This window comes from Clavelina lepadiformis, chromosome 8 (genome assembly GCF_947623445.1).
Source record: "Clavelina lepadiformis chromosome 8, kaClaLepa1.1, whole genome shotgun sequence".
Taxonomy (NCBI): domain Eukaryota; kingdom Metazoa; phylum Chordata; class Ascidiacea; order Aplousobranchia; family Clavelinidae; genus Clavelina; species Clavelina lepadiformis.
Window position 1 is genome coordinate 4,684,086 of NC_135247.1, and position 25,255 is coordinate 4,709,340.

Consider the following 25,255-nt stretch of genomic DNA (forward strand, 5'->3'; position numbering starts at 1 on the left):
GCATGACTTTCAAAAATAATTAGTATTCACGAGACGAATAATTTTTTCAAACTTCAAATTAAAATGGGCGACTTAAGTCTTATCAATTTTTTTAAACAAACTTGAACTTGTAGTTTGAACCTGTTTCGCATTCTACGTAAACTCAAACAACTGAAATATTTTACAAAGCACGTGGCCACATGCCCCCTCCCTTTCCCGGTATCATGCTGAACATCTCCGTATGTTACGCGCACACTTCCTGCATATTTCCCCTTAGGAACATATGCTGGCTGCCTTGCACAACCGTCAGGATATTATTTTGTCGTGATCGCCGTTTTTCTTTTGCAAAGCTGGGAACCTCGGAAACATACGTTAACTGCAGCTTCTGTTACCGCGTTCATGTATTGGGATGTTGTATAGCTACTGTTCATAAATTTTCATAACGTTCATGTCAACACAGATGTGCAAGAGTGTGCATATGCTAAGGGCTATACAAAGAAATGTCAGAAACCTGTCGACATCCACCAGACGTATCGCCTTAATAGCTCTCCTTGAGTTAATTTAATCATGCATAGATAAAGAATAGTGCAAAACAATTTAGTGTTGTAACTAAATTAATGTCAAGACTGACACAATGCGAACCGGTCACAGCTGTCAAGCGATTAAGCTATTTACATACCTTGTACGTATTTTTATTAATTGATGCCATAATTTAGCCTCCGTTAATGCAATAATTATTTGTTCTACTTGGCCGTTTCCTGTTACGCGTATATAGCCATTCGCAATTAATGTATGAGTACATAGACCGTTTCATCAAACTGTAATAAGGCAAAATGGAGGTTATTGGGTTATTTTAGTGTATTTTGTGTTTTTTTCCCACTGACAATATTACATCATGCCTTCTCCGAATAACTTGTCTTCCCCTAGATATACTTCAGGGCGGTTACTGTCCACTCGTAAATTCTTTGTGTGCCGCAAATGACATCAACTTAACAATTTTTTATCTGCCTTCGTGACCATTAGAGACATTTGTTAAGCTGCAATATGCAAGTAGTTACCTGCTGCTTAGTTACTAGTGTTGGTTTTCAGGTTCTGGCATAGTAGCAGGATATCAGTTGTTACCACTATCAGAATACGATTGTTGCCCGCCAAACTCTACCAACTCGCTATGGTTCAACATGCATTTGATTTCCTCTCGTTGGTGGCAAGGATAAATTTGTGCTGTTTCCTGATAAAAAGCTTGTTGTACAAGTTTTTACTCAAAATTAATAAAGATCTGAAGCATATGATGATTCACAACTCTTAAGCGCAAATTTGCCTGATGGTGCACAGCGTTGTGTCTGTGTGGATCATATGTATGACTGTAGTTTTGCATGTGTATATAATTACGGCAAGACCATTGTTAAAGGCGTCACACACGACATTCAACACATACTGTTTACGTTGTTAACGCAGTGATATTTTTTCTATACTTAGCTAAACTTGACGTTGTTGTTATATATATCGGTGAATTTACTTGGAATACTGGTGAAGCTCGCGCAAAAAAGATTCATCGTCGGAAATTGCATGTGTTTAATATTGACACCATTTTTGAGGCACCGAGCACTAGCATCATTGCAAATGCTACTTATATAATCTGTTTTTATGGTCAGCTGAAAGACCTCTATTTAATCTTGTCTATCAAAGAGCACAACTTTCACGCAACTCAGCTTTCCTGACGTCTTTACAATTTGACAATCTTCCGTGAAAACGACAAGCCTTGTGTATTTTAACAGTTTCATGTAAATGACAGCCTTAGAAAACTACAACTGCTGATACTCGTAGTCGGGTCCAACTAGGATCACCTAAGCTTCATCATAAGCAATAATTAAGCATGCACACCAAATAACCTATACATGTAAGTTTACCGTAATCCCACTAAGAACTTAAACTAACTTTTCATTGGTTTTGTTTTTCAAAGCCAACAGAGGTGAATTACAGAAACCACATCAAGAAAAGAGATTGCCAAGTGACGCTGCCTTCAAATAATACTCCTATGTTTGACTTAAAATTAACACATAAGCTTCCACTATTTGCAGCCACTAAAAATCGGACCTGAGCCAAAGTTATTACAACGTTTTTTAAACACAACTTCAAAATGTTTAGAATTTGAAACATTATTAAATAAATATTTTTGTTAAATCGATAAGAATCGTACCTACAACTACACCGTCATGCGCTTGTATTTACGATCTCGTTTAAAGCTCCGACTGAAGTGGTTGCTGTTCCAAAATCAGATTTTTATGATTGTCTTTATCTTCAATAAGGTGTTGTTTGATATACAATGCTAGGAAATTGGCTTCGTGGTAAATTGTTGTTTCGCTTTATGAATCATAAATCGTAAAACGTGTGAAGTTGTCATAGGAAATAAGCATCCAATGCAACATGCTTCCTGCGATTCACATTATTGCCGCATCTGTCTAATCTAAACTATATCGTCTATTTCATTCCTTGCATTGTCACCAGCTATGCGAGCCGCTGTGATGTCAAAAAGATCCACGTCAGGGCTGTTAAAACAAAACAATATTGTTTGTGATTTAAAAATTACGTGGCAGATCCCTTGTTCTGTCTGAAATCTCGGGTCACCATGGTTGGAAAACAGTGACCTTCTATTGGAAAATGCAAACAGACAAGTTCGATGAATAGTGCTCGAGCGGTGAGGAACACCGTGGAGTTTAACTCGTGCAAAGACTTATCTCAGTTCTAGGAAAACGATTCTAATACAACACTATGAAATAATAGACATAAACAGCTTGATTTTACAGCCAAGTCAAGTCGACCTTTAAACTTACTAATTACGCCAATGTTGTGAGCGCTTGAAAATATATATTTTTATCTGAATAGATGGGACAACAGCTAAATTTAAAATTGTTCTTTTACTTTGCATGGGACTATGTCTTAGCTTACCTTTCAACGAACCATCGGGCTCAATCGACGACCTTTCTTTTGATTTCTTAATACAAATGTTGTTATTGATGTTGTTTTTTCTGGGGTTTGCACAACCGGTTTACCAGCTCACTTATATAAATATTAGTTCGGAAATCTGAACAAAAGCTTGCACATCTGGTATGACGTTTTATAATGCAAGTTGTGTTTCTAGCTGGAAAAGAACGACCTGATATGTATTGGTTTTTGGATGGATCGGAAAATGATGTTATTTGTTGATTGTTATATAAGGATTTGTTATTGCCATTTAATCTCATTTCGTTTGTAGACTGTCAGCACTCAGCAGTGAGTGAGATTTACATAAACTATTGTATTCGTACAGATAAAATCTTTTCTTTACATAATTAACTACTGCATTGCGAAGTACAACATGTGTGTAATTGGTGCAAAGAATATAATTAAAAACACAGGTTACCGTGATGTAAAAACAAATATTTGCTGGTGGGTTTCTTGCTCACAAGTAAATTATTTACCAAACAAATCACTTAGAATGATAGAAAGGACAAAAAAGGCTAAAGTGAAATGTACTACAGAACATAATGCATAAAGCATAATAGGTTACATATCTACACTTGAGAAGAATTATCAAGCTGTTTCTTTAATTGACAGAGAATATATTAACACAATTAAAGGAATTACTACAAGCATATATTGGATTGATTTTAAATTTCACGGTTACGATACATCTACATAACTTTCCCAGTGCATCAAAACATATGGCAAGATTTTGTCAGATCTAAAAACAACCATACTTAAGCGATTTCACGAAAAACTTTCACTGAATACAGTATACAGTAATACAATGTCAGAATGCTAAAGGAACCATACCAACACATGAAAAAACGCTACTGAAAAAAAATGTATCACCAAACACTCAACTAGAGTTAAATCTTACAAACATTTAGATACTTAAGCTTAATGGAAGATATTTAGGCAAAATTACAGATCATAAACTGGTGAAAAACAGCACCGAATTAGAAACAACTTAAATGTACGATAAAAGATGTAAAAGATCGTGTGAGATCTAAAAACACTTTCAAAATTGCTTCAGACATAAATAGAACTGCTCCAGAAGTCATGCAGATAACCAAGATTTAGTCGCCTTGATTTTCAAATTTAGTAAAGTTATTTCCTTCAGCATTTGTAAGCATTTCACCCCGGTCAGCCCTGTTTTAGTACAATAAGTTGAGTTGATATACATTATAACATTTGCTATTTAGGTGCTAATACACACTCATGTAAAACCAAAGCAAATCAATGGATCAGTTAGTGCATGGATTAATTTTAAAGTGTGTGTCAAGGTGATATATCTTGCGAGAATTTCATAGGTTGTTTCTTTCTATACAAAGAGCTCAGTTGATACAATAAATTTTGTAACTGACTTACTTTTTTCCAAGTGACATGAGACCATAAATTACGCCGGTTGCAAATGGGCAAATGCAACCTATAAACGTAGAAAACCCAGGGCATAATATGACAGGGATTATTGAAATTCTGCGGAAAAGATTAAATGCAAGGGATTAAAAACATATGCACTTATAACATGACACGTCATTGCAAGTAAATGACTAGCTTGGCAGATTTTAAATTAAATAGACTGCTGGGGCTTACATAATGTAGAACAACCCTTTATGCCAATATTTCCTTCGGTCCAGCCAGTCAGATATTGATTTTGTCCTTTCGAAAAACATACAGCAGATAGGTGCTTCAAACAAAATTAGGATTGCAGATATGAACCTAGAAACAAATTCTTTAGAATTAATCAATGCATTTAACCTGCATAGATTGGTTTGTTACACACAATTCATTTCTATATCTAAATGGGGATTAATATACAGAAGGTAAAACGTGATGGCAACAGTCTCAGTAGATTGTTTTGTATGTGTTATTGATTTTTCTGTGAATTACTGGGCCAGCTGGGAAGATTAAAGCTTATGTATGTGCTTTTATGTTGTATGAGGTGAAATTATGAATACTTGAATGTATTTAGTTTATTCAACTGTATTTAGTTATTATTCATTTATGTTTGCATACAAAGTTTAACAGGCATTTATTACTTGTAGGTCTATGTCTACATATGGGCGTATAGAGTCAGAACATGTCATAAAGGACTTGTACTTACACCATAATGATTCCAGCTGCCAGGCAAGTAATATGAAATGTTATGAAATTTGATATCGCGAAAATGAGGCAAACTGTAAAGAAATAATTTTTAGTTAGAAGTTTAATGAAAAACATTGCACACTACACAAGGGTCAAATTGTACATAATCATGCTTTTACATGAAACATAATTTGAACACTGAGAGTGATTAATGTGAATGATAAGTTGCACAAGCCCATCATATATATTGTATAATTAATTACCTATGGCAGCAATTACTCCAACTGCTTTTGCTAGTAGTTTGCACCACCATGTTGCTCCATCACCTTTCTGCACTTGATTCTCAATATCTTGAGATGGCATTTTGATTTGTCAGCTCAATAAACTGAGGTGTTGTAAACCGATTAACAATTTATGTAAGGATCTGGTAATACGAATTATCTGTTATTAATTTAGGGCTTTGTGGGGTGAGAGATAAAATCCAAGAAATACTTTAACTTAGAAACTTCGACAAACCTTTCATACAACGTTGTTACAACATTCACGACTTCTATTTTAAAACTTGTAAGATAAAAGAGATTCAAATTTTAAACTTTAAAATGAAACTTTAGATTTTGATCAAAATATAGCAAAATTGGGCAAAACTGATTGTTTTACCAAATTAATGAGCAAAGGACAGCAGATTCAGGTCATGAAATACTAAATTTTATTTCAACATGAAATTTAACATGTGTCTAATCAGAAGAAAAATACATGCCAAGTTTCATTGGTAGTGAAAAATGTGAAACTTTTTGGTTGAACATGTCCAAGAGTTTAAAAAATATTGAGAAATACTTGGCTTTGTACATTTTAATTGTGTGCCAGGGGAATAAAGCAAATTGTTTGATGCAAAAATGTTACAATTTCTCCAGTTTTAGGTTCGAAAAGTTCCCCCAGTCAATGAATGAGAATGTTTAATCATTTCATTTGAACTGTAGGATAGGAAATAGACAAATCAACCAGTGGACCTTTTTGGCTCAGAGATTTGTATTTTTGATTTCGTAAAAAGTAGAATAAGACTATGTCTCATCCCGTTTTCTATGTTAATGACCAGATCGAAAAGTTTGTAAACTGCCCAGCAATTAAAAATCGATGGACTGTTTTCCACAGATTATATCGAACTTCTTTTTTCAATTACGTATGTTTCTAGACCTGTAAACATATGTATAATTGTTGAATAAAAAAAAATAAAGAATAAACTTTTACTTGGCAGTGAGCAGGTAACTTACCGAAGTCATGATCTTATTAATGTGTCTTTTTGATAAAAGATCGCAGTATGATTTGTATTAAAACAAAAATTTTAGTTGACTTCAGAAATTAAGTGAAGTCATTAATGTATTGGTTTTGGAGTTGTAAAACAATTTCTTTAGAAGTCTCTCCACAACACGTTTTATTAAAGGACCACACTAAATATTGAGAAAATGTAGCTTAACATGGTAGCATCAGTTTTGATACTTTGTAAATAAATTATTATTGGCATTAGCTACATTAGTTATGTTAGCTACATTTTGTTATTTATTATGTACTTTACTTACATCAGCTTCATAAATCATTTTAACAACAATTTACAGTTTTGTACCTGGAATGATCATTTATTGAATGATCACAAAGAAACCATTGACATGTAACACAAAATATCAAAAAATTAATAACACATCCATGACAGCTCTTACTATTTTATCATATTTATTATTTTTCGTTATTAACTCTGGGATCCAAAAATGTGGTGCTAACCATTTTTAAGGCGCAAATGAAAGCCAATACTCATGAATGGAAGAAGTGGCATATTCCTGAGAGCTTGAAACATGCAAGATGGCAATAATACAATGGTGATGCAACGATGGCAAGTAAGCAAGGCAACCACACTCGGTTACTAACTTATAAAAACAAAAGCACTAGTTACTAGTAGATTGTGAAGAGAGAGATTTTGCTTTGACTTGTCATGGTGACTAGGTCAACAGTTTGATTTGCCTTGAACAACAGGATTGGCTCTGCTTAAATTGACTTGACAAAAATATTAAGCTGGCTCTACTTGGACTAACCTTTATAACGAACTTACTTTGGTCGCAATTTATTAAAACTTGTTCGTATCATTTAATATTAGGCTATCACAAAATAAAAGACTTCAAACTTTAGCCGGTCTCTGTATACGAGCAGTAGTTTTAAAATAAAGTTAACTGCAGTATTGAATTTTCTCTGAACTGCATGTCTGACATTCGTCTTACTGCATTCAGCAGTTAAGTTTGACAACTTGGAACAAAAACAACACACCCATACAATCTAAAACTGATAAAACAATGGCAAGTGGCAATGTTCATCTCAGCCTAGGGAAAGTTTACGCCAGTCAGCTGACACGGTGTTGCCGTGTTTGAAAATATGAATTGTCTCAAGATTTGTGTCATCGTAAGTAACCACAATGAACTTTCAGTATAAACAACTTTATTACCCAGGTTTATGTCTACCTTAATTCTACGTCAACTATGGTACTTTGCATTACTTGCGAACCCTCTACGTTGATGTAGAACTATCATTGTTACTCCAAGTATTTCGTTGAGGGTAACACGATATTGTGCGTTTGCGTTGCAACAATACGTTTTAGTCATGTGATCCAGGCATTTTATTGCAGTGACGTAAGTTGTCGCATATAAAATCCATTCTCCCTGATAGTAAAATCGAACTAGTTGTCAATGTGTGATTGCTAAGAATGCTGGTGCAGTGAATTGTTGGTATGGTTGGTGATTACTGTAAACAAGAAGTTATTATAATTGCCAAACATACGATGGATCAGAAGGCCGACCAGAGCCGGAGCTAGTATCAGGTGAACTAGGGCCCAATCCAAAGGGGGTGCCGAAGAAAATTCCAACTGCGTGATTCAGAAGGTGATGAACGTTCGTCTGGCAAAAGTGAATGAACATTATTGAAAGTTACCGTAATACATGTTCATATTTATAAGACGATAATGCCACAGTATTTCAGTTGTGCTGCGAAATGTTTTGACAATATAATATGCGGTGTCCTCGCACCCCTGCAAAACCTTATGATGCGTTCCCAACCTTTAATGAGTATCTTATCAATTTCCTTAGCTAACCGCAATAACTAATCATATGCTGGGTTGATTATGTCCTAAGTTAAACGCGAAATATAGAAAAAATGTCCAGTGCCGTGGCGCTATAAGCTGAAACATGAATGCGTGGTATGGTATAGTTTGCTGGCGGGGCAGAAAAAGCTCTGGGTTGAAGCAATGCAAATGTGGTTCAATACTCAAATACGTTGCTGTGGCAATGTCCTTGGGCAAGGCACTAACGTCCTGTTGTTCCTGTTCAGTGACCCGGGTGAACAGTCCCCAATTTGTGCAACCTGCTGTAAAAATTAACAAAAAAAAAACAAATAAAAATGTCTGATGTTTGTCGGAACTTCCACAAAAGCAAGCTCAATAAGCGGGACTCGAGCCGTGAGAAATCGTTGACGAGTTTTTGTGAATAAACACATGCCGGAATAATCAAAATATTCCGAAACCTTAGTTAGGTATATTTTGTTGTTACAACTTTTACGGCCTATCATCTCGGGAAGACCACAACTTAATGTGCGCTATTCTTTCTTTTGAAAGATATTTTTTCGGTGTGGTTGATAAGATCGCCACATTTTAGAGGACAAAATGAAAGCATCGGACGCGCTTCCAGGTAAACTACCGCTAATACACATATGCTGGAACCTTATTTTCTAACCTCCTAAAAGTTATTAACCTTGCCCTAAAAACCTTCAGCTAAATTTTGTTGAAGTAGCATATTTGGCAACACTATATCCTTGGTATTCACAGAATTGCACTCATGGGCTTGTTGTGTGAGGGTTTGGTGACACTTAATCACGCGACAATTAATCACGCGACGCTTAATCACCGACACATAATCACTAGGACATTTAATCACGCGACACATAATCACTAGGACATTTAATCACGCGACATTTAATCACACATTTACAATATTTTTTTACATTTACAATTTACAGCAATGTTATGCATGGGAAATGTAAGCAACTGCACGAAGATAGACTAAAATCTCGCTTGACAGATAACGGTCAGCTGTGTTTTGCACGCGCAGTTTCAGTGCCTTGTACAGCAGTGGGGATCATTGTTTTAATTGCATCAAGGATGCGATCGTACGTTGCTCGCGTTTTATTTTGAACGAGGCAGTAAACTGCTGCAGGAATAAGACCGGGAACAAGTTCAAAATGTACTGTGTATAGTTGAAAGAACAAAGACGGTACAACTTTGAACGTTCCATCAGCTAGCCACAATTTCGCTCTGGCCAAACCGTCTAGCAGATCCCTGCTGCCAAGAAGAATCAGACGATTGTTTCCAGGTCCAGAGTCGTGCAAAATCATGCGCTGGAATGTTTCTGGTATTGTGAAATTAGTATCCATCGGAGACTGTAGAGCGGCCGTACAGTGTGCAGTCAGCATATCGCGACGTTTTCTCTGCAAGGTCCGCTTCAAAGATTGCTTTTTTGGCAGCGCCATGAGTACACCTGGTTCCAAGTCTCTGCTTACAGACCCGATGACGTTGCTTGTACTGGCTGACAGTTCACCCATATTCACCTTCATTTGACTGATAGCCTGTCTTGCCAAAGCCGTGATAGTAAATTGTAAACCGGTCGTGATAGTAAATTGTAATAATTCATTCATTGGCATTGTTCCAGAGTTCCAAAACCGACGCTCTGACACAGTTTCAAGTAGCATTGTATTTTACGGTGTAACGTTTTGATGGTACTTTGGTCAAGAGCTTCGGTGACAATACAGTAGAATAATGTTAGATATTACATAGGTTATACTTTCGGACAATGTAACAATTAGACTTTATGAAGCTGGTGTTGATTTAAAGAAACAACGGAGTCAAAACAATTGTCGGGGAGTTCTAAAAGAAAGACCAAGGAAGCCTTTGGCAGTCGCATCCAAGTGATTATGTGTCGCGTGATTAAATGTCGCGTGATTAAGTATCCAAGTCGCGTGATTAAATGTCCTAGTGATTATGTGTCGCGTGATTAAATGTCCTAGTGATTATGTGTCGCGTGATTAAATGTCCTAGTGATTATGTGTCGGTGATTAAGCGTCGCGTGATTAAGTGTCACGTGATTAAGTGTCGGTACACCTTGTGTGAGAACTCTTCTTTAAGTAATAAATATTAGGCCTATCTTGTACAGCTGATAAAGGTTTACCAAGCGAGTATGTACATTTAAATTTCACATGGGTGCCATTTCAAAGGAACCTATAATCTTGTAAGGAGTACTGAAGTGGTCTACTGCCTTATATCTGACTTATTCAAACACAGGCCGTCTTGCGGACTAGTAAACAACATTATTCCGCAATACCAGCTGATTAAATTTGTGTTTACCGTATATTTTAATAATAGGGTTAACCATATAAGAAAAAAGATGGTTGTTGCTCAAGCTTTTTTGAACAGCGATCAGTCTACTATGCTGAAATCATTGAAAGACAAAAGTATTGCGATACATCTGAAGATGCAAAGTTGTGTACCTCAGGCATTTTTATGGGCAAACACGATGCAAAGGGACGAAAAATTAAACAGAAACGATGCTTTCGGCTTGGAAAAGTGAATTCATTTACATCAGCTAAAAGGAAGAAAAAGTTTTTACAAAACATTGTCGGACTTGATCAGTCATTGCTACGGACGAATTAATTAAATTAACAAATCATACACAGCGGCGGTTGGAGAGAAAAAACGTTAAGCCTATCATCGTTTTGCAGATAAAAGATTTTCTCCACTAATAGGCAGTATACTGACCTAGGTTATAAAAGAATTATAAATGAAATAAATTTCCGATTCTCTTGTTTTTCACTTATCAAACCATATATGTAGGCGCACGATAACTCTTCAGCTATGGACAAACTTTAAGATGGGCAATTCTCACCCAGTTGTGTATGAATTATAACTATTTCCTCGTCTGTAAGAAGCATGTGATAACGTGGAAGGTAACACAAACATAATACTGAAAGAGCCTATCGCAAGAAACATAAAGAGATGCAAATGAACGGGCACAAGCGTGAATGGGTTCGAAATAAACATTTCAAATTGGTGCTGCCATTAAATTCAAGGCTATAAAAAATAAACATAAAGTGTTTTCGGGACGAAAAATCCGCATAATTCCTAGAAATAAATTTTGGTGGAATTTGCCACCACCGGCCTCCGCGGGCGCTGGAACATAAATTGGCATCTTTATAGTTTTTATGAAAAAAATGAGTGCATTTTTTGTTACAACACGAGAATAACTACGAAAACAGCTATAACAACGTCATGTTATTTTCATAGTTTTTTTGAAAATTTCTGTTTGTCCAAGTTATTAATCTTTATAAGATAAAACCGGCTCCTATCAATCCACTTCATCTCTTCCTGTATCGTAGCGTTCTGGTACTGTTTTCAATGCAAAGAACAGCAAATGATCTGTGACAGCTGAGCGGCTTGTGAGCCAGCAAACGATGGTTTCGTAACGATGCACCGGCGCCGGTAACTGCCATATTTTGAGTGTACCAGGATACGCAATAGTGATGGCTGTTCACACTTCCATCCGGGGATGACCCATGCCATATCGCCTTGACGGGCCTATTTACAAAAACATATTTTTTTATAAAGCAAGCCTACAGGTAGAGGGAAGGGAAATGGAGTGAGAGTTTTACTCTTTAATTGTTTTATGAAAATGTTAATAATGCTATGGTAATGATTGGGTATGTAAATCAGTTTCTATGCTTGTTTGTAAAACCATAACTTACCATCTAGCATCCGTTAGAATTCGTCGTTGTTCAAAAGAATATATTTTTTCAGGGTCATGGAAATCGCCCATGCTGCCATTAAAGATAGAATTCCAATTGGGGAAGAGAATTTCACCCTAAACAACAAAAACCGAATCAACTTGGCTGCAAACGGTAACAAGACGAGATTTAAACCGTTATGTTCGCAGAGCTGTGAATATTTTTAGTAACTTTTTAACCGTAAGCTTTGAAAGCAGTAATGAGATTCAGTCGGTTCACGCGGACGGTTTGCTAAAACAAACGGACCGGTAATTAAAACGCTGCTCATAGAAGAAGTTATTTTGTTGGTTTAATAAAACTTCAGAGAACCCGTTGCTAAAATGTTTGAATCTCACCATTGCTTGTAAGGACCTTTCAAGTTAAGTCATTAGAGGTTACATATAAGCCCTCAATCGAAACGCTTGAGCAGTCTCCTATAAGCTTTTTGTATCATAAGAATTTATCTGAAATATCACACTTAAAAGAAAATTGTCTTTTGCTGCCTTCTCAAAAGCCACTTGAATAAACCGACCACCCTAGTAATACTCACCTTAGCGTTGACGATCGGTACATTTTCTCTATCTTGGCGACGTACAATCGAACTGACGTGTTGGTCGCGCGAGGACAAGAAAGCTCTGCATACACAAATGCGACCGTTAATAATATTTCTCCAAGATGAAGAAGAGCTTTCAAATGTGTTCATAACAAGCACTCCTGGCATTAATGGGGGTAATTGAGCACGGTACTTGAGCACACAACATCCACTTTTGGTATCATTTCAAGTCGGAAAATATATCGTTTAAAAGGAGTGGTACCAGCCGCTTTAGCAAAAACACACTTTGAATTCTGCCAAACTAACATTTACACCTCAACAACAGTGACATACACAATATACACATGAAGCATGCTCAACTGCAAAATTAACGAGCCTAAAAACTAATTAATTTCGTACCTGTAAGTTCCACGTAGACCTGCATCCTTAGCCTGTTCGAAGCAGAGTCTATCTGCCCCGACGATGCCGCCCATGCGTCCACTGAGTGGGAAGTTAAGCGCAATCATGTGCAGTCGCTTGTTGGAAAGTGGTTGCTGCGTTGTTGTAGTGGTCGTGGTTGTTGGAGCCTCGGTTGTCGTCGTTGTGGTTGTTGCGGCGGTGGTGGTTGTGGTGGTCGTCGTCGTCGTGGATTTTCTTGTGGGTCTAACTGGCCTCTGCTGAACCAACATTGAAATCCGGTCATTGAATCATGATCAACATTGAAATCACATCCGATGTTAGCGTGATTAACAAGTTACAAGCTATATGTTCTGTGTGACGATTTGTAGCACATTGATGTAATGCTTTCCATAAAAACGTGGTCTTTGAAAGATACGTAATTTCTGCTTCTTACCGATCCCGGTGGCGTTAATGGCCGAGTCAGCTGCACCCCGCTCCAACCGGCGCTCGTCTTCACGTACATCTCGTCCCTAGCGATGACAAAGGCTAGAATTCCGAGTGGAGAAGTCTAAGACAAGAAATTTCTTTGAGACAACGTGCCAAATGCAAAGGGCAAAGTAGAATTCGCAATTAGTTTTTCTTACAGCAAAGTTATCTTGCATTTCATCCAAAGTGTTGAAAGTGAGGCTTGATGGAGCACCTGGTAAGCAATTTTATTAAGTTTGTAAAAGGTTTTTGCACCATTTTGAGATGGTCGTTTAGGTTACACCTTAATTGTTTCCTTGAATTTGGCTACATTTTAAACACAAAAGAATTACCTGAGCTTGCTTGCTGTCCTGGTTCACCTTTGAATCCGCGTAAACCGGATTCTCCCTGTAGGCCCTAAACAAATATCCAAGATTTTGTTAGTTACTGTAATACATCTTTTATAAAGACATACGATTAAAGTGAGTGCGATGAAATCAGTTGTACCTGAGGTCCTGCAACACCAGGATTTCCTCTTGGACCTGGTGTACCTGGTCTTCCTGGCATACCCTGGTCACCTTTCTCTGCGGAGCCTACAGTGATTTTAAACATTAATTCACATTAACTCGCCATTTCGTGTCTAGACAGGAAAGACCTATTTTACGCATAATAGTTGCATCCATAATTACCTCCAAATATTCCTCCAGTCCCTGGAGTTCCAGGTTCTCCCTATTAAAGCAATGATTGGCAATATTGTTATTTGACATTTTAGTCAAAAGGTAGTCGAGCATATAAGTATTCGCGTTGTTGTCAAATGAGTATTAACAGCTTAGTCTTAGTTACCTTAAGTCCTTGTGCACCAGTTTCACCTCTCTCTCCCTTAAAACAATAGGCAATACAATATTTAAGTACAATGCATGTTCAATAAGAATTACAAGAAAATAAAATAATGAAACCAGGTTTATATGGTCTGGGTAAATATTTGCCGATTGTACTTACATATTCTCCTTTATCTCCCTGTGATTAGAAAATAGGCGTTACTTGAGTGTGAAAACAAAGCCTGCAAGGCTATTTTGCTAGGAAGGATATTACGCAAAAGAATTTAGCATTACACAAAATGGAATGAAGCGCAGTGCACACTTACTTGTCCTCCGCGAAGACCATCTCTTCCAGGTGCCCCCTGTAAATACATAAGATGTTGTCAGTGTGGTTACAAATATGGATAATTCGTGGTAACATGAGGCATTTCACGGTAACTAACATATGTGTATGTTAGTTCTATATTTTGCAAAAGCCTTTATCTTACCCGTCGTCCAGGCATTCCCATGTCACCCTTGATACCTTGCATTCCCGGTAAGCCATTAGGACCCTGGATTACAATAAACAACACGCATTGTTCGTTGCATGTTAATGCCTCAACGCCTGCATTTCCCACAATGAAATTATTCGGTTATGTCGCAACTTACTCTTTCTCCAGGGTTACCGGGTTCTCCTTTCTCTCCGCTTCCGTGCAGCATACTTCCGTCTGGTCCAATCATATTTCCTGGTTCGCCCTTTTCACCTTTCAATCCCTATAATTTCAAGTAATCATTTGAAATAGTTTCGAGATGTCCAAAAGTAATAAGTATTGCTACAAAGTCGACTAAAGAATATATATAGTTCACCTCAGTGGAACCAACCGCGGCTGCTGGACCAGGAGGTCCTGGTGGTCCAATAGGTCCCTCTGACCCCTAAAACATATAAATACCTTAATAGACAAGCTATGACAAAGCGTATTTCTTGGAAGCACGATTAACCACAAAATGTGTATCACAAGTCTTGAAACATCATTAACTTACCGGTGCGCCGCTGTCGCCTTTAGGTCCAGTAACCTGAGCAAAATTAAAAAGTTACAAAAGTGAAAATAGATTATGAAACTAGAAACGTCAAAGTACTTACGCTCTCGCCGTCCTTGCCTGGGAGACCAGCAGGACCTTGAGCCCCGTCAGCTCCATCCTTGCCAGCTGGTCCCTGAAAAATATTAATGAGTGCCGTTACTTGCGTTTTCAGTGAACTATGCCTCGCATGATATAGGGTATGGGGTGTGGCACACATAGCACTTGAAAACCGACGGTATTTAAACAGGTCGTGATTTTTAGCAAAAGTCAATTGTGTTATAGGGATTTCCTCTGTTGAGGTGATAAGCGGTAACCATATACCCCCGCTAAGTGACCCACCACTGGGTGTTTTAACGCTGTTATATTTAAGCTCATCTTAGTGGCACTCGATACCGCCGATTCTGAGCGCAGAAGCAACGAATCGCGTTCTTATGAAAAGCATGTGTGGCATATGAACTAGGCGTGAAGTTTCAAGTGCATTTTGTAACCAGGCATACCTAAGAAGTGCCTTTTAAACCCTTTTAAAAGCAATTTGCCAGTTATAGTCCACATAGCAGCTTATGACGAAACTAATTGGATTAAATGCTGTCAAACCATTGCAACTTAGATGAGCATAGCAAAAGCATAACCCATTAACCCATTTCTACATCTTAAAATTGAGTTGTCTGTAAAGGAAGCCGTCAACTTTGGGCTATAGTTTCAATTATTATCGTAGTCTATGGGTAGACGTTACAATAGCTTGCCATATATGCTATTGGCAGATTTACTTACTTGTAGTCCTTGTGCACCATCGTTACCAGGGGCACCCTGAAAATATCAAGTTCAACATGTTACGATGTATTTTCTGATCATGTTTTTGCAGTATGAATTGCTGCAAGAATTTAATGAAATGAAAATGCTGACTGTACCTGAAGACCAGGTGCTCCATTTTTACCGTTTTCGCCTGACGGGCCCTCAGCACCGGGAACACCCTGTTTTGCAAATACACGTTTACTATCTAACTACCCTCATTACCTAGTTTTTGGATAGGTTTACACATTAACGTCTGATTCAATTCTTTTAGAGATGATTGCTCTTTTTTGTTTACCTGAGCTCCATCTGGACCCGTAGGTCCTTGTGGTCCAACTGGGCCGGCAGGTCCCTAATAAATAAGATAAACGTTTTGTATCGGAGTATGCTATGACATACGACGATAAATCAAATATCCAAAACTGATAGAAGTTGCAATGATTATGTGTAGTTTTACATGAGGTCCTGGAAGTCCCGGCGCTCCATTTTCTCCTGGTGGTCCTGCCGAACAACCTGACATTACTTTGGGTAGATCGACTTTTCCGCTTCCTTCGAATAGGTCTTCGTCATCTATGAAAAGAGCAACCATAATTTTTCTAAAAAAGAAACCATCATTGGCGCGACAGTTGTTAATAGGCTTCACCTTACCCCCGTCATCTGTCATTGCTGCAAGATTAAATTTCTATTGCTATTTGAGGCATTTTCGCTGCAAATCACCCTTTCAAGGTGAAGTGCCTAGGCAAGGAAAGCAAATTTATTCGCTCTGACTCACTTAAAAGACATTTCGTTTACATACGATTTACTATAAGCCAAAGACTTAGCCATGGTCTTTCTACGCACACTTGATATTTGGCGGAAAGATTGTTATCTGGCTACGGTGAAATCATTGGCTTCCACCAACAGTGTAACCTTAGCATTTAAAACATATAGGCCTAAAGCTATGCGGGTGTATCGACATAATGTTTTAGCCCTGTTCGTGGTGTAAGTCTATAGTATATTTGTAACCGCTTGAACACGTAATTAAATGCTAGCTCCTAATCACTACTAGTTTGTTTAACATTTAAACAGATTAAAAGGTTGTTACAATAAGGATTCTTTACCTGTTGGCATTTTAGCAGATGGAGCGTTGCAAACACCAGCTGGGCCAGGTGGTCCCGGTACTCCAGCCAAACCAGGGAAACCATCTTTACCGGGTTCGCCCTATTCCAAAATGTACCCATTTGTTAAGGATTGTCGTCAAATACAATTACGCTTTAAAGCTACGGATGTACTGGAAGTTGTGTAGAAAGCAAATTATTACATGACGCCATCTTATGCTCTTACCTTTTGCCCTACGGCACCAACCGGTCCTAAAGGTCCTTGTTGTCCCTGTTATAAAACATAAAATTGACTTGGCAAAAATAATCTCTTATGATACAGCTACGATTTTATTTTGTCCAACTTAATTATGGTTTTAAAATTTCTGAAAACTTTTAGGTCACTAAATTCTACGGCTTCGAAAAGACGCGGAAACCTGCTGGAGTATGCAGTAACTTTTGTCTAGTATTGTTCATTGCAAAAATGTGACCACGCATAGCAGACAGACATAAATTTCACACCGGGGCTTCGAAATACTCACGATGTCTGTTTCTAATTTCTGTTTGCTTCCAGGCCCTCCGAGTCCCCCACTTTGCATGCGATAAGCGCCCATAACGTCGACTGGGTTATGTCCGTAATTGTTCATTAAAGATCCGGACGGCATAGACTTCATTACAAAGTAGAAAGTTTGAAACATGAAGTAAAGGTAAAAGGTGTAGCAGAGAATACAACGGCAGAGCAGAAAATAGAGAATATTTTTGTAATACCGCGTGTAACTGATCAGTGGAGCCAACTGCGTTTCTAAATATGACGTTTTTTTGAAGAAGCTCTTTCACTGCTGCAATTTGCTCAGACGTGAGCTGAAGGAAGAGAAACAGAAGAAGAAAGAAAGTCAGTTGCTTTTTTGATAGCATTGTATCTTGACTCAGGCTAATGGTAAATAAACGGACAAAAAGAAAATTCGCAATGACAACAGTCGAGTCGAAAAGCGATTCTTTCACAAGGGCTTACGCAAAATAGGTTGCGTTTTGTTTGGTGTGTGATGTTCATTAAGTCGAAGTTGCTCATTTAAATACAACAATTTAGTACTTACGTCAACACCAATTCTTCCGTCCTTGCCCGGTATTCCAGGTTGGCCATCTAAGCCACGTTCACCCTAAACAGAAACAACAAAATGCTGATAAAGCAAAGTTTACTATTTGAACAATACATATCCATAGCGGATTGACACCAGACAAAGAATTTGGGCGAAGTGAGCAATCGTCATTCATCACGTGGTGATTAAGATTACAACAATGCCATATAACCAGCTCAAAAAAGGAGCCACGATTTCCTGTCTAACTATCACCTGCCTTGCTTACATACAGCCTTACTTGTAGTTTGCTAACAGGTGGATCGCAAACTATTATATTTAACTTTACAGGTCGGTTCATGCATATCAATTGCGATTCGCGACCGCGCATACCACGTTAGACTACGCCAATTTGGTTCCAGCGGCTAAACCCTCTCGGGAGTTTCCACATCATTTACATCATATTGGGTTTACTTAAACGAGGGCAAATCGCCAGAACTTCAAAGGAATTCATTTTTAACTCAACCGCAACCCACGGTTAATTAAGCAGCAGAAAGCGAGTTCATTATTGCACCATGACAACCTCGTCGCTCAATTTATAAAATTGGATGCAACGTAGATGCTCCGCAATTCGCTTGATTTTTAGACTAATTACGATAGCCTTGTTTGGCGAGTTCATTCTCTTCCATATTTTTAGTTTATCGGTTTCCTGGAGAAATACGTTGTTATGTACTTCTCCATCTATTGTAAACTTGTGGTTAGTGTTTATCGTTCGATCACGGCAACCGCTAACACAAAACATTTTCTTCGAATACTTACTTGGTCTCCCTTATCTCCCTTGATTCCTACACCATCAGCACCTGGTGCACCAGTGTCACCTTTAGGTCCAATTGGTCCTGGAGGCCCTTGCTGTCCCTAGAAAAGTTGCATAAAAAAATCGCTGTAGTTGCAAGTTTTTGCGTGACAGCGCATTACAGTTTTACATGGTTGAGAAATGAGACTTACTTCAAAACCGGATCCTTCCATATCCACAAATGACTAAATAAAAACATAGAAATAGTCAGCGAAACTTATATCAAGCAGGAAGTAATAGTATTTCTGTAAAATAGTCCACACAACAACACAAAGTTGAAGCAATTGAACGCTGAGTAATACTAAAAGTAGCCGAGCGAAAAAGTTTGCCAATTGGCGAAATGCTACCACGAAACCTTTAAAGCCGACTGTTTCAGCTACGAGTTTTGCTCGTGCAACGTGATGCGTGCTTATCATAAGATTAAAAACAACACTAACCGAAACACCGGGTGGCCCAGGAGGTCCAACGATGGCCTTGCCAGGTAAGCCACGGTCGCCCTAAATGGAAATGTTTTAGACGGCATCGTTGAGATAAACAGTGATTAATATAGCTTTGCTCATCCTGGAATTGCACCGCAAAAGATAACGATGTTACCTTTTCTCCGTCCTCTCCATCTTCTCCGTCGTCTCCATCTTCTCCGTCGTCTCCATCTTCACCAGGATCACCTTTTTCACCCTAAATTACAATTTTGTACAAATGATCGTTCCAGAGTCAATGGCGAATCTATATATAGTCCTAGTTGCGGCCAAATCTTTTTGTTATGCGGACGAAGCCAAAATATGTAGGATACAACCATTTAAAAAGGATAAGAAGTTTTATTACTACTGTATCAGGTGAGTCTGTGATTTTAATACACTCCGGTCTAACCTACCTTTTCGCCTTGTGGTCCAGATGGCCCCTGAAATCATAGGTTGCATTTTTTCAATGAGCTTTTCTAGTCTTGTATGTCAAACAAGAAACTTTAACTAAGTTAGTGGTTTTAGGAAGCCTGTCTTCAGTAGATATTGGTCTACTTTGGTTAGCCGCCGACTGCTTGGTATCTGGATTCAGCTTTCAAAAGAGATAAACGAAAACTTACCACTGGTCCAGCTGAGCCGGTAACAACAGATGCTTCACCCGGTTCACCTTTCTCACCCTGTTCACCCTGTTCGCCTTGTATGCCGGTTCCAGCTTCACCCTGTTGAAAGAAAATAATGAATACAAATGCTCGCTTGTCGGTTGCATTTAATTGGGCATTACAGAGACGGAAATCTTATAGAATGAAACTATACTTGCTACGCAAACCGTAGCGGTGGATTTTACATGTTTGGATGGCTGTGGGTTTATTACTTCAACAAGCTAACTTTGGATTGTGATAAACTGAAGACTCTTTGAAGGTTGCTTGATCAAATACGTTGTAACCAGTCAATCTACTTCTTGTACTTGTAAGTGGGCAATTTTAAGGATTATGTGTCACTCCAAAAGTCAACATGGCGGCTTCTTTATTATTTAACTACTCGTCTGACCTATATAACGTCAATTTTATAAAAACTTGTCGTTTGCTTGGATGTTGTCGGTGCAAATATAGACGGACTGCGTGGTCGAATATTGTTAGGTTTCCCAACATTTGCTATTATTGGTTAAATAGTATACAGTAGTTACGGGGAGTAAATAGCGATAAACTTTCCAGGCCGCGCACAGGTTGACAGGTTTCTCTTACAATTTGAAAATAATAGTTTGAACGTGATACAGCTGTAAAGATGAATTCCTGACTTGTGACATGAATCACTAAATCAGATAGTAGACTATGTTTGCAAAGTGAACGCTTACCTTATCTCCTTTTTGGCCAGGTTCGCCCTAAAAATAGGTTTGATTTGCGTTATAGGCAGGTTTTCAGGGTTAAACAATTACAAAAAGATAAAAAATAATGTGTTTTTATTTCTTTCATTTTAAAAGCAACGAGGCAGCAAACATACCTGGATGCCTTGCTCCCCACGCAACCCATCGGCACCAGTCAAACCAGGTTCTCCAGGACGTCCAGTGGCGCCGTCCAAACCATCACGTCCTGAACGGCCTATACACACAGGTACAATTATACGGCTTGCTGCTTCGTTGTTCGTAAAAAAAGAGCGGGCTCCGTTGCTTGCATCCACAGAAGTATTTTAATAAGTTAGTTCGGTATCAGGGAAATATTTACGAAAGTTCTCAGAAAAAAGCAAGCACACACAGAAGATTAGCTCTATTCAGCTGTGGCACTTGCTTGAAACGGCGCCCCAACGAAAGTATTGGCTTATGCGCCATGTCAAGATCATTTGTTAATCTGTTTATGTATTGACGCAATGAAGTTTACAGTGCGTCTCGTTACTGCTATAGGCTATAGCGATGGCTGTATAACCACAGTGCTTTTTCGCGTAAACTTGCTAACCGGATTTGGATTCAATTTCAAAGGCAAATTTTATAAACATCAGAAGGAATTTCAAGGCATTTTAACTTGTACACGCTAAGTACGAATGTTGTGTTAACGGGTCCGCACTTGAAGCGATTCTCCTTATATGCCGTGATGTGCGATTATATCGATCAGACGACCGACGATTAAAACATTCCTTCACGCGATAAGTGCTTACATGTGCAATTACCTCCATTACGTCGTTTTGTAATTATTATAAGTAAAAACCTTTTGCAGGTACACCTTTTTGTCTGGTAAACAATCACCAAAATTTGTTAAAATTCGTCTTCAGCAAAAATATTGGAAGTGATGGGAACGAACGCGTTATTGACGAAAGCATCAACTTTGGAACTGGTATCGCTTCACTCCCAACATTAAGTAATCATTGTTCAGGAATAATTACTTTATGCCTATTTACTGCGTTTTACCATTGTTCAAGCCGGCGTTGCATTATGCGCTTCTTGAACTCAAAATACCGGTGATAATGCGGCGTTAACCGTTACAACATGTGATGGAAAGTCGAATAAAAATTCCTTGCTGTGTATTTGTAACTGGGCGATGGAAATGCTCATTTGCGAAAGGAGAAAGGACACAGAAATTGGATTAAGAAGACAGCATGCAATAATAATGGGTTATGAATTGTCATCTTAACGCTCACCTTCTGGTCCAACAATACTCTCTCCTTGTGCTCCCTTCTCACCTTTCTCACCTAATCAGAGTAAACATTTTAATGGAATTTAACTAATGCTTTTGCGCTGTACAAAGGTGGCGCACGGTACAACTACGCTACACACAGATTCATCACTAACACATTGGTACAGACAAGTGAACTATTTTCTTCCAAAGCTCCTTGAACTTATCATTTCTAAGTTACTGTGGCCACGTACGTCAGTCCAAAAGAACACAACATGTGATTAAAAGCATTGATAAAATCCAGACGCTAAAGGTTTGTTCTATGCTGCGTGACTTTAGAAAGATTGACAATGTTTCTAATAAACTCTTATTTGATGGTGTTGGCGAAGCGTTGCATGTGGCAAAGGAAATCAGTCATGTTTGGAGTTAATCAGTTGTTAATATCTTAAGCTGATCACAAGATCAATTTTTTCTGAAGTTACAATTTATGTTACCACAACATGCTAGCTATACACACCTACACTTTTATGATTAATTCAACTTGGGTAGTCTACGAAAAAGGCCCAAACTATAGGAATGTAAAACCAAAACATTTACGTCTAAGATTGAGCAAGTTCGTTAATCAACTACCGTTTCAGTTCCCGTACCCTAATGAATTATATTTTTAATGTCACTTCATACCTCTAGGCCCAGCAACTTCAACAATCTCTTTTTCCACCACGGTTCTTGTTGTTGTAGTTTCATGTGTGACCGGGATCACACTGGGTTGTACGATTGGCTACAAAATATCAATTAACAATATAGCTAACACTTCCTGTGTAGTAATTATGTCAGTTTATAATCTGTCTTTAAGAGTATTTGTTGAAGTCATTCAATTTGTTTCAGTGTAGAGGAAATGGTATTAACAATGAAAGTATCATGTTTGGGTTCTCTTGCGACTTCTTTACCTCAATTTCTCCTGCGGCTGCTCCTTCTGCTTCCTCAGCTTCCTCAGTCGTCATAATTGGAGGTGGAGTAGGAGTTGGTTCTTCCGTTTCGTCAGTGATGTAAAAAGACAGATCACCGTCATCCCCATCATCCGTCTCTCCGCTTTCATCAACGAGCTCCTGTGATAAAAACATCAGGGTCAAGCCTAGAGTGTAGCCTCATGCTAAGTTTCCGGAACAAACTCAAAACAAGGAGCTTCTCCGCTCTCTTGCCGCTCTTGAGTCGGTTATCCACCTACCCCGCTTCTCGTATCGATGTCATCGCCACTTCCACTCCCTTCTGTCTCAAGCGAAGCGGTTGGTTCATCGTCTTTGCACTGCTCTGATGCCTTTTTTGGATCGGACAAAAGATCAAGCTCTTGCAGACCCCCCTAAAGATTTTTAAAGAGTTACCAAAACAAATGTTTTGTGCTGTGAACATATCGAGTCCGGATGTTTAATAGAGTTGCTGTTTAGGTGTGTAGTGAAGGATACCTGGTACGCGTCAAGAAAGAAACTGGCTCCTCTTCCAGCAACAAATACCAGATCCTTGGGATTGAAGTGCAATTCTTTCATAGGGTTTCGTACGACGATTTGTTCGGTGACTTTGGCGCAGTTGAAAAATAAAGTTATTTTGTCTTTTGATACCTCAATGGCGAAACGTGTCCAGGCACCGGCAAAGTTATCCACCTGCGTACAACAATGCAAGATGAAAATATAGTATACAATGTTACAAGACGTGGATACCGGCTTTACCCCTATTACATCAAAATTGTTTCTCCATTTCATCTGTGTTGTACAATTCGATAAACTTTAAATTCCTGCCTATTAATTTATTTTTGATCCCTATCATAGAATTAATAGCAACTTCAAGCCTTTCACCTAACAAGTTTATTTGAAGACGCAATCGACCGATGATGAATAAATAATTAATTCAAAGTCGCAGTGTAGAACGGTTTTATACTGATATTATTTCTTTGACAGGTCTATCTAATTTATTTTAAAAGGAGCCAAACAATGATTTCAGCGTTTTGTCTGAATCGAACACGTAATTAAAATAAGTTTTATAAACACTGAAGTATCAATATCAGTAAAGACTGAAATATCAGCCCAAGAGTTTAGACTAAATATGCCAAATATACTTCCTTTTTACCTGAAACGAAGCAACCTTGGCTGCAGGGCCACTAGGACTCATATATAGTGCGATAAACATATGGTCATCGTCCTTGGGCACTGGACCGATTTCCAAGGCAAACTTGGCGACCGACTGAAGCTCATTAGTAACCGCGAATAAGAATCCACCCTGACGGTTTCCAGGCTTTATAGACGTTCTAATGGAGAATTCATTTGGCAGAGTTTCAGGTAGTAAGCCTTTTGCTGAGCCACCTGCAAAGTGTTACATTGTCGTAGTATGTTGAAATAGACAGGTATTTTGTTTTAACATCCAGGCTGTATTAGCAACGGGTTACACGTGCAAACACACATAGTTTTGCGCGCGTTTTACGTAGGCCTACAAACGCTCGCTACAGACCTTTCGTCCGACAAAAGCAACTGATTCGCATAATCATGTCTATACAGAGCGTTTATTATTGGAAGTAAAGCCTTGAAAAAGATTATCGCGTGCATTTTTTCACTTAATTAATTTCACGTGTATTTTTTGTTAATCGAATATATCTCTTTTCATTGCAATCATGGCTATTTAATTTATCCAAAAATTACGCATAGCCTACGCAAGGTGGGGTTATGCCTCAATCAAAAACATTACAGAAAATAAAAAAACTTATTTTAACAAAAGTAGGCTCATCGTAAAATGGACATTTATCAAACGTAAAATGTACTAGCTTTTTAACAAAGCAAAATTTAACTTGTGAAATGTCTTATGCTGTGATTTACATGTACAAGCGCGAGCAACAAAGCTGTATAAATATTTGTATGTGAAAGCAAATCTGATTTGTTTCTGACACACGAGGCGACACATATTGTATCGGGAATCACAATACTGCTGTACCGCCTTCCACGCTCTTTTGTGTACCAGAAAAATATATTATCCAAGGCGAGATAAAAAAATAACCACCATTAGTGAACGCCCATATCAACAAAGCCTTTTGAAAAGCTAAACACAGATATCAATGTCAATGATCGCTTTTCTCAAAGTGACCCTCATGACTGATAACCAAACAAAAATCCATTGAGCTCGTTCATTAACAAGGATCAAAACAACGAAAAGCGTCAAAACCCAGCTTTAGGCTTATCAATGCCCT

The 25,255-nt window shown here is 38.2% G+C and overlaps 2 protein-coding genes and 1 long non-coding RNA gene across 5 annotated transcripts in view; 1 reads left to right on the top strand and 2 right to left on the bottom strand.

Annotated features, from left to right (window-relative positions):
• LOC143468689 (uncharacterized) overlaps positions 1-8,415 on the top strand; it is a 29,739-nt gene extending 21,324 nt beyond the window's left edge. The window contains exons 2-3 of the long non-coding RNA XR_013119017.1: positions 5,028-6,953; positions 7,341-8,415. This is a non-coding gene — a long non-coding RNA (uncharacterized LOC143468689). The remainder of the gene's footprint in view (positions 1-5,027; positions 6,954-7,340) is intronic.
• Positions 3,255-5,473, bottom strand: LOC143468688 (calcium channel flower homolog). Its single transcript, XM_076966035.1, has 5 exons — positions 5,331-5,473; positions 5,087-5,159; positions 4,576-4,701; positions 4,351-4,458; positions 3,255-4,131 (listed from the first exon to the last, which is right to left on the bottom strand). Exons 1-5 carry the CDS (start codon positions 5,428-5,430, stop codon positions 4,059-4,061), a joined length of 480 nt encoding a protein of 159 aa, XP_076822150.1. The 5' UTR covers positions 5,431-5,473; the 3' UTR covers positions 3,255-4,058.
• Positions 8,416-10,479: 2,064 nt separating the features above from the next.
• LOC143469539 (uncharacterized) overlaps positions 10,480-25,255 on the bottom strand; it is a 30,193-nt gene continuing 15,417 nt past the window's right edge. For 2 of the 3 annotated variants that reach the window (XM_076967276.1, XM_076967274.1), the window contains 38 exons: positions 24,148-24,380; positions 23,490-23,684; positions 23,255-23,386; positions 22,977-23,135; positions 22,711-22,807; positions 22,055-22,105; positions 20,927-21,024; positions 20,781-20,807; positions 20,050-20,148; positions 19,843-19,869; positions 19,566-19,646; positions 19,409-19,468; positions 19,124-19,156; positions 18,938-19,033; positions 18,140-18,202; positions 17,293-17,337; positions 17,070-17,169; positions 16,427-16,539; positions 16,268-16,321; positions 16,089-16,151; positions 15,952-15,987; positions 15,242-15,313; positions 15,142-15,174; positions 14,968-15,033; positions 14,770-14,874; positions 14,610-14,672; positions 14,448-14,483; positions 14,303-14,320; positions 14,147-14,182; positions 13,993-14,032; positions 13,811-13,896; positions 13,657-13,720; positions 13,483-13,538; positions 13,293-13,406; positions 12,860-13,116; positions 12,458-12,542; positions 11,890-12,005; positions 10,480-11,722 (listed from right to left, as the gene is read on the bottom strand). In XM_076967276.1, coding sequence (XP_076823391.1) covers positions 11,503-11,722; positions 11,890-12,005; positions 12,458-12,542; positions 12,860-13,116; positions 13,293-13,406; positions 13,483-13,538; positions 13,657-13,720; positions 13,811-13,896; positions 13,993-14,032; positions 14,147-14,182; positions 14,303-14,320; positions 14,448-14,483; positions 14,610-14,672; positions 14,770-14,874; positions 14,968-15,033; positions 15,142-15,174; positions 15,242-15,313; positions 15,952-15,987; positions 16,089-16,151; positions 16,268-16,321; positions 16,427-16,539; positions 17,070-17,169; positions 17,293-17,337; positions 18,140-18,202; positions 18,938-19,033; positions 19,124-19,156; positions 19,409-19,468; positions 19,566-19,646; positions 19,843-19,869; positions 20,050-20,148; positions 20,781-20,807; positions 20,927-21,024; positions 22,055-22,105; positions 22,711-22,807; positions 22,977-23,135; positions 23,255-23,386; positions 23,490-23,684; positions 24,148-24,380 — 3,329 coding nt within the window. In that variant the 3' untranslated portion in view covers positions 10,480-11,502. The remainder of the gene's footprint in view (positions 11,723-11,889; positions 12,006-12,457; positions 12,543-12,859; positions 13,117-13,292; positions 13,407-13,482; positions 13,539-13,656; positions 13,721-13,810; positions 13,897-13,992; positions 14,033-14,146; positions 14,183-14,302; positions 14,321-14,447; positions 14,484-14,609; positions 14,673-14,769; positions 14,875-14,967; positions 15,034-15,141; positions 15,175-15,241; positions 15,314-15,951; positions 15,988-16,088; positions 16,152-16,267; positions 16,322-16,426; positions 16,540-17,069; positions 17,170-17,292; positions 17,338-18,139; positions 18,203-18,937; positions 19,034-19,123; positions 19,157-19,408; positions 19,469-19,565; positions 19,647-19,842; positions 19,870-20,049; positions 20,149-20,780; positions 20,808-20,926; positions 21,025-22,054; positions 22,106-22,710; positions 22,808-22,976; positions 23,136-23,254; positions 23,387-23,489; positions 23,685-24,147; positions 24,381-25,255) is intronic. The other variant, XM_076967275.1, reaches the window with a different exon arrangement.

What these genes read in the sequence shown, in the direction of transcription:
- LOC143468688 (XM_076966035.1), bottom strand. Translation starts at nt 5,430, where the DNA reads ATGCCATCTCAAGATATTGAGAATCAAGTGCAGAAAGGTGATGGAGCA. An exon ending in TGGAGTAATTGCTGCCATAG is followed by an intron (nt 5,160 to 5,330) that starts GTAATTAATTAT and finishes ATTTCTTTACAG; the next exon opens with TTTGCCTCATTTTCGCGATA. An exon ending in AAAGGGTTGTTCTACATTAT is followed by an intron (nt 4,459 to 4,575) that starts GTAAGCCCCAGC and finishes TCTTTTCCGCAG; the next exon opens with AATTTCAATAATCCCTGTCA.